The 8,732-nt window shown below is 37.2% G+C and overlaps 1 protein-coding gene across 1 annotated transcript in view; it reads right to left on the reverse strand.

Annotated features, from left to right (window-relative positions):
* Nucleotides 1-8,732, reverse strand: part of LOC103363696 (contactin-associated protein-like 5) — a 156,789-nt gene that overhangs the window by 114,676 nt on the left and 33,381 nt on the right. The window contains exon 5 of the mRNA XM_008290551.1: nt 972-1,194. Coding sequence (XP_008288773.1) covers nt 972-1,194 — 223 coding nt within the window. The remainder of the gene's footprint in view (nt 1-971; nt 1,195-8,732) is intronic.

Consider the following 8,732-nt stretch of genomic DNA (forward strand, 5'->3'; position numbering starts at 1 on the left):
TGAAAATAATTATGAACAAAGTTTGTCCCTTTTTTGAGATTTTTTCTGATTTTGAGTCATTTTGTAAAAGTTTGAAAAAGTTTCAGCTCAGATTTCTTCTTTCTTTTGTAATTTAATTTTGGAGTCATTGTTGGAGACGTTTCAGTTCATTTCAGCAGGTTCAGAATCATTTTGGATAAAGTTTTGTCATTTAAGATGATTTTTGAATCATTGTGGAGACATTCTGAGTCATGTAGGAGAACTTTCAGTGCTTTTGGACGTCTTCCAGTTAATTCCAGTCAGGATCAGAACAGTTCTGGACAAAGTTCTGTCATTTAAAGCGACGTTTGAGTCATTTTGTACAATAATCAAGTCATTCTGGAAGAAATTTCAGTTCGTTTCAGTGGATCGGACTAGTTCTGGACACAATTTTGTCATTTCAGGCAGTTTTTGAGTCAATGTTGGATTTTTTTTTGGACAGAAGTCATTTTGACCAAAGTTCTGAATAGTTTTATTGACCAAAGCAACGCATTTTTGAGTCTTTCTGGAGAAATTCTGATGATTCTGTGCAACTGATTTTTTCTTATTAGCATTTTACAGAATCTGTTTTAGTGCAAATCGGACTTTAAGCTCAGATTTGTCTCGTTTCTACAACAGAACGCACAAAGATGACGATTCTTTATGTTCTTACAGTTTCTGGCGGATCAGCTGAATCATTTTGTCTGTTTTGTGAGATAAACGAGTGAAACCTGCAGCCGGTCGGGCTTTACGGGGTGAAGTCGTCTATCTGAGCCTGGAAAACAGTTTACCTTTTACTCTGCAGTTATGTCTGATTTCACAATTTGAAGCCTTGGCCGGTGTGTGTGTCGAGACGAGAAGCGAAACAGCACCTCAATCACGGAGACGTTCCTCTTTTAAAGGCTTCGCTTCGTCTCAATCACTCTCAATCGCCGCCTCAATCTCCGGCGCTGATCCTCACAATCACCACTCACAGCAGACGGGCGGGTTCACCTAGGTTCAGGTAGAAGTCCAGGCGTCCTCGGTGGAGCTCCAGGGTGATGTAGTCGCCCCGCTGGCCCTCCCCGTGCAGCAGGACGCCCTCCGTCTGGTGGCTCTTGAAGCGCAGCGAGATCACGTCCTTCACCGTCGACATGGACTTCTGGTTGAATCGGTACAGCAGCGAGCTGCGGCCGTCGAAGTCGGCCACGTACGACTCTGAAACCGGAGCAGAAGGATGAGCGGGAAAACGTGAAGCTGCTGCTGCTGCGCCGCCGCCAGCAGCAGATGTCGACGGTTTAAATGAATGCATTTTCATTCAGAGTTTGTTTTTCCGTCGGACACAAATGAAATTTAAATTAGCTTAAAGCAGCTTTATTGCTCAGAAAAACAACAACAACAAAAACACACACTTAGCATCAGAAATATGTGCATCTAATTAAGTTACTCAGTAAATGAAGTCTGAGCTGGACCAGTTCTGGGATTCCTGTTTTTAATTTAGCCGTGAACACTGGAGCTGCACCGAGCAGCGTTCTGACCATAAATAAAACATGATGCTAGCCGCTAACAGCTAACAGCTGATATGCTGGAGAACCAGAGAACCGAGGACGTTAGGTTACTGTCTGCTGGGAGATGTTAGCGTGAGTTAGCACCTGTTAGCATGTGCTAGTACATGTTAGCATATGACAGAACATGTTTACGTTGCTCCANAAGTAATTTAACCACGTTTTGAATAGTTTTAATCAAATTTTTGTTTTTTTAGGCAATTAATGAATCAATTTTACAAAATTTCTTTAAGCTGCAGCTCAGAGTTTCAATAATAAGATTTTTTTATTTAATTTGTGCAATATTTAAGTCCTGCTGGACGGTTGTGTTAACTTCAGAACAATTCAGTCGGTTTGGAGAGTTGTTTCTGAGACGTTTCGATTCCTTTTAGAAAAGTTCAGAATAAAAACTGGACTTTAAAAAATCCTTATTTATTCTTTTACAATGTTTGACTGTAAAATTACAGCTTCAATGAATTTAAATCAACTTAAAAAAAACAAAACAGTAAATTATTTTCCAGCTATTTTCTGGTGTTGTGGTGATTTTTTTTTCTGCAACGATATTTGTTCTCTGAAAGAAAAGACGACGTCGAGAAAAACTGTTTTTGCTGTTATTTTACAGTCTATCTGTTTATTTTTGTTGTGTTTTTTATAAACATTATTTTACAATGTGTGACTGTATTTAAATCTGCTATAAAAAAAATAAACGGTGAATAATGTTTTATGTGTTATTTTGCTGTTTACCTGTTTTTAAGTTTTTTTGGTTTTTTTTTATACAGACAATATCGACTAAAATCAAACTAAAATGATTATTTTACATGTTAACTGTAAAATAATTCAGTTTGTTGTCGTTAAATCAGTTAAAATGTTCTTTACTGTCCAGATACTTGCTGCTAGTTTCACCGTTTCTCTGTTTTTTCCTTTTCTTCAGGAGTTTTGGATCTTTTAATACGATACAAACTCTGAGTAGCAGCAACACTCGCTGTTCTTTGAAAGAGTTGATCTGTTTGTTTGTTTGTTTGTTTGTTTGTTTGTTGGTTCTGTTTTAATCCAGTCCAGTCCGTCTCTGCGTCCCAGATGTTTCCGGCCGGCCGTCTCTGCAGGTTCACGCGTTTCTACACGTTGTGGCCGATTCTTTGTGGCACCTTTGCTTCCAGATTATTCTTTATTTTGTTCCTGATGCGTATTTGCATAACGTCCCTGCAGGCGCCGGCCAGGCGTCGGGCTCACCAGGACAGAATCAGCACGGACGGACAACCAGAACACGGAGCGGCCCGCGGCTGCTTAAAAATAGCCGTCTAAAGAGGTTAAAGAGAGAAGCTTCAGCCGGAGGTGTTCTCCGGTCCGCCGAGACGCTCCTGTTCTTTATAACCCAGAACCTCACCTCGTAGTCCACCTCCAGCGACTGGGCCTCCCCGCGGCTCTGGAAGTGCGTGGCGTGGCCGTCCACCGTCAGGTTCACCTGCCGGTTGAAGCGCTCGATGTGGACCGAGTGCCAGTGCTGGTCGTCCAGCAGGCTGCCCACGGTCACGGCCACCCGCCGCCCGCTGGACCGCGTCCGGCTGTCGTCTGCAACAAACACAGCAGGACGGCGGGTCAGAGGTGGAACCGCTCAGGCGTGACAGAGAAACAGAGTCCGATCAGCCAGTCGGATCAGAACCACGACACAGTGACAGGAGACAGACGGAGACGGCTCAGAGACGACAGGAAGAGAATGAAAGATAAGAGCAGAACAGAAAACATCACATGACCAGGAATCAATCAATCAATCAATCAATCAATCANCAGCGCAGCTAATGATTGTTTTCACTTTATTCCAATCGCTGACAAGAATCACTTAAATCTGAGTCATCAAACAGAGCCGCGGCCCGGCCCGGCCCGGCCCAGCCCGGCTCGGAGACAAACCGGACATCAGGCTGCTCGTCAAACACCGTCACCAGGTCAGAGTCTGATTAGTCCACACTCACATCAGACACGAAAAATTACCACAAACACACAGAAATGTTAATACAAACAGAAAACCTCCACAAACAGGCAAAAAACTAACCAAAAGACTCAGAATCACCACAAAAACGCTCAATTATACCAAAAAGAAACAAAAAATCAGCACGAACACACAAAATTACCAGAAAAAGACAAAATAATAAAAAAAAGATGAAAAATTACCAGAAAAAGACACAAAATCATCATATAAAGATGCAAAATTAGCCAAAAGACTCAAAATCCATAGAAAAAGAACCAAATATACCACAGAGTAAGAAAATCTGAACAAAAACACGAGAAAATACCACAAAAAACACAAAATCTCCAAAAAAGAGACAAAACTGACACAAAATCAGCACAAAAATGCCCAATTATACCAAAAAGAAATACAAAATTAACACTAAAAGCCACAAAATCATCAGAAACAGACGAAGAAAATACCATAAAAAACACAAAATCTCCACAAAAAGAGACAAATTCAACTCACAACAGAGAATAAACCAGAGAAAGAATCAAAATCTGAACAAAAAGATGCAGAAGTTACCACAAAGGCTGAACATCACCACAAAAAAGGTTAAATTCACCACAATGAGACACAGAAAGAGGAAAAATTACCCGAAAGAATCACCACAATACTCCAAACTAACGAAGGTAAATTAAAACTTGTCCAAACTTTTTAAAAAACGATTCACATATTGTACAAAATAACTTGAAAAATGCCTAAAATGACCAAAAAACATGTTTAAAACTGTTCAGAACTTCTGCAAAATGACCAATATTTTTTCTAAAGTGAACAAAATTATTAAAAACTGCCAGAAATTAATTGTCTTATTAAAAATGACTCAATAGTTCTTAAAAATGACTGAAATAGTGTAAAGATTAACTCAANTTAGTTTCATTTTGGAAACATTTTGGACATTTTTTGATATAAATCTTGGATAAATGTCTTTCTAGTAAATATTGAGTAATTTTGAACGGTTCTATTTTTTATTATTATTTCGTTGCTGTGCTGAGTTATTTCATAGTCAGTATAAACAGAGTTTTGTCATTTTGGGTGATTTATGAGACATTTTGTAAAATATTTCACCAATTCTGAAAAGTTTTTGTCATTTTGGGAAACTTTTGATTCCATTTGGACGATATTCTTCATTTAGGGGAATTTTAGGACATTGGATTGTTGGGACTTTTAAAGTACTAATTATTACAATATTAATTATATAATATTGATTAGGGGACAATTTTGAGTAATTTTGAATAATTCTTTTTAATTTGGGACATGTGTCGAGTCATTTTCAGTGAATTTTAACAGTTTTGGACAAATTCTGTCTTTGTGGGATTTTTTTGTTTTTTTTGTAATTTAGATTTTTTTTTTTTTTCCTTCTCATGTTGGAAACGTGTCGAGTTATTTTAGCCGAGATCCAAGTTTCAACATTTAACGCAGGGATCAGTCGACATGTTGTTGTTTGTTGTTGTTTTGTAGGGCTGATTATTGATCATCAAAAAGGCCGATCAATACATCTTTAGAACTGATATGCATCAGACGTGATGTTTTATCGAGACGTGACAGCAGGACGACGTCATTAATAAATATGTAAAACAGAAACAGGACAGATTAATGATCTCCTGTTTCTGTGACTCCTGATCGATCATTTTTTTCTCCTGATCGATCAGCTCTAGTTTGTCAATCTTTCTCTGTTCCATACCTTTTATTGTCCTCTAAAGCTCCAGATCTTAACTCAGTATTAATTATTGTTTCAGGTGAATCTGTAGCCGCCTGCTAACTTAGCCGCTAGCTGTTAGCGTAGCATTAGCCGCCGTGAGCTAATTTCCTGGTTTGTGTTTCCTGTTCAGTCTCTGCTTCTGATAAGAGTGTTTAATCCGTCAATAATCAGTCGATAAGTAATTAATAACGCCACATGCTGGGAAGAACAATCCAGCTTAACGAGTATCGGCTTTAGATGTCGGCTCTCTGCCTCTTTGATCACCAATAATCACCGTTATTGGCCCTGAACAGCCACACGGTCGATCCCTCACACACACATTTATGTCTTTATGAATGTGGAGGACGGCGGATCGTAAAACGTTCTGCTGCAGTCATTCAGCAGCTCGTCTCGTTAGCGTGGGCGGATCCTCGTTAGACGAGCTCCATGGAGACGACGAGGCCGCCGCTGACATCAGCAGTCGGTCCGGGTCACTTCCTGTTAAAAGCTTCAGGAGGAAACCGTTCAGAAGACGACAGAAGTTCTGTGACGTGAGCACAGACACGAATAGATGAGCAGAAATATCCAGAGAGGAAGTTAAACACATGCTGAAGTCCAACATGGACAATAAATAAAGTGATGATTTAAAAAGTGCAAAAGTGAAAAATGCTCCATCAAATATACTAAAATAAAAACATAGTAAAAGACTATTTTATATTTATATCTATATCTATGAATTCATGTTATTAAAGAGCCAGTTTCTGCTCATTTGAAGGTTCAGGGTTTCCTTTTTGGGTCTATTTTTTGGGCTTTTATATATTTATGATGATTTTTTTATTCATTCACTAATTTACATACTTCTGTCTCATCAATCGATTGTTTATGATTTAGGTTTTTTTTTTAATTTTCTCGTTTAGATTTTTAAATGTCGACTTCTATATATCTAGATTTTACTGTTTGTTCTTTAGGTATTTTTTATTTTACGTATTTATTTGTTCCTTCATTTCTCTGTTTATTTACATATTTTAGTTTATTCTGTGTTGTTTATGACTTGGTTTTTATTACCTTATTTTGTTTTTATGAATTTTTCTATGAATTCATCTTTCTACATACCTGTTTGTATTATTATAATATTTTATGTGTTATGTATGTGGTTATTTCATGTAATTATTAATTCATATATTTTTATTATTTAATATTTTGGATTTTATGTATGTATTTATATCTCTGTTTATTTACATATTTTAGTATCTTGAATGTATTTATGACTTTGTTTTTTATTATCTTATTTTGTTTTTATGAATTTTGACTTCATCTTTCTTTGTTATTGTATTTCTTATTATATATTTTTTGTGTGTTATGTATATTGTTATTTCTTATTAATTTCTGTATTTATTCACTTATTTACACATTTTTGTTTATTCTATGTATTGTTTATGACTTTGTATGAATTTAGACTTCTGACCTACTTCACCTATTTATCTATATTATTATATGTATTTTTTTATTGTATTTTTAATTTTATGTTTTTATTCATGTGCTTATTAATTCCTATATTTATTCACTACTTATATTTTTTAGTTTATTCCATATTTTAGTCTATTTGATGTATAGTTCTTATTTTATTATTATTATATATTNGGAGCAGCAGAAGCTGGTTCCCTTAAACCCAAACAACATTAAATATGACCCGTCCTGATAGAAGTCGTGTATGTTGAACTCTTTCCGTGCGGCCCGTTCACCTCCTGCTGCTGCTGCTGCCTCCAGCTCAGCCGGAGCTGCTTCTGCTTGTCGGCTCGTATCTGCTCCGCTGTGGTCCGATGAACCGAGGAAACCCACAGACACGAGCCGAGCGGAGCAGAACCAGGTGAGATGGAAGTCGGGTTAAATGAGGACCGCTCAGCGTGTCGTACGCAGCTAATTTTCTGTTGCCTCTCGTGGACAGAACCTTTCGTTAAGGTACCGGAGGAGGCAGCAGGAGCTCCTGCAGAGGGCTGAATGTTGCACAGGGAACCTTTAAGTAATGTATTCTGTACGTATGACAGGTGAAAATGTAACGCCTAACACTGCTGCTGCTGTTTGTACTCAATGAACAGTTTGATCAACAAGAAAATGAAGTAAAACCACAAGAGGAGGCAGAAAAAAGAAGAAAGTGTTTAATTCATGTAGTTTAGATTTAGTGCGACGCGCCGGATGATGATGGGTCCAGTCTGGACACTGGTCTCCTGCACGAGGACTTAATGAACAACAACGAGCTGCAGAGGATAAAAAATAAATACGAAGGCGGCAGGTGGAGCTGATGGTGTTAATGAAGGCCGGGCGGCTGGAAGGCGGCCATCTTTAATTATGTGCTGCTTCCTGCGCTGACAGCTCGGGATACGTCGGCTAATTGCAGCGGCTGCACGGGTTCATCAGCGGCGCTGCTCGTTAAAGCACGACGGAGGAAAAGATCAGGTCACGGCGGAGCTCCATAGCGGCCCAGGGTATAGATATCTATATAAACGTGTTGGAGACGGAGCCATGATGGAGGAAGATGTTTGGCTGTTTGGTAGTTATGGTTAGTCCACCGTGTACGAGTCTGTCAGCAGATCAGAGAAACTCTCAGACCAACACCACAGAAACAAAGTAAAGCTGCTGCTGCAGCATTTAGCTGATTATGAGTCACAGGAACAGCTATGACCAGAGTTTAGAGTTGTTTAGTAAAACATGTGAGTTATTTCAGAGACGTTTCTGTCATTTAGGCACATTTTAAGAGCAGTTGGACGATTTAGTTTAGTTTTTAAGATTATTTCTGAAGAAATGTTATTCTGGAATTTGTTTTCGTAATTTTGAGAAATTCTTTCTTTAAAATTTTAATTTTATAATTTGGGGTAATTTATGAGTCATTTTGGACAATTTAGTTTCATTTTAGGAAGTTTTTAGACTTAAAAAAAATAATAATATTAATTTTGGACAAACATCATTCTGGATTTGTTTTGGAATTTTTACAATTTTTATTTTTTATTTTTCTAATTTTGGACACATGTTGAGTCGTTATTTATTAGTTATGAACAAGTTTTGTCATTTTCCACAACTTTTTGAGTTAACTTGTACAATATCTGAATCATTTCTGACATGTTTCTGTCATTTTTTTTAGCTCAATCCATTTTGACAATTTAGTTTAATTCTGGGAAAAGTTTGGACACTTTTTTGAAATTTTTTTTTTTTTTAAATTTTGGGACATTTTTTAATATTATTTCTGGACGAATGTTGTTATTCTGGATTTTTTTTTCATAATTTTGAGCAATTCTTTCTTTAATTTTGTAATTTTGGGTAATCTTTGAGTCATTTTGGACAATTTAGTTTCATTTTAGGAAATTTTTAGGCTTAAAAAAATTATTAATTTTGAACAAATGTCATTCTGGATTTTTGAGGGAACATTTACTTTTTAAAAAATATATTTTAGATGTTTGTTGAGTTATTGTTTAATAGTTATGAACACATTTTGTCATTTTGACAATTTAGTTTCATTTTGGAAACATTTTGGACA

The sequence above is a fragment of the Stegastes partitus genome, unplaced genomic scaffold (genome assembly GCF_000690725.1).
Source record: "Stegastes partitus isolate 25-593 unplaced genomic scaffold, Stegastes_partitus-1.0.2 Scaffold682, whole genome shotgun sequence".
Taxonomy (NCBI): Eukaryota; Metazoa; Chordata; class Actinopteri; family Pomacentridae; genus Stegastes; species Stegastes partitus.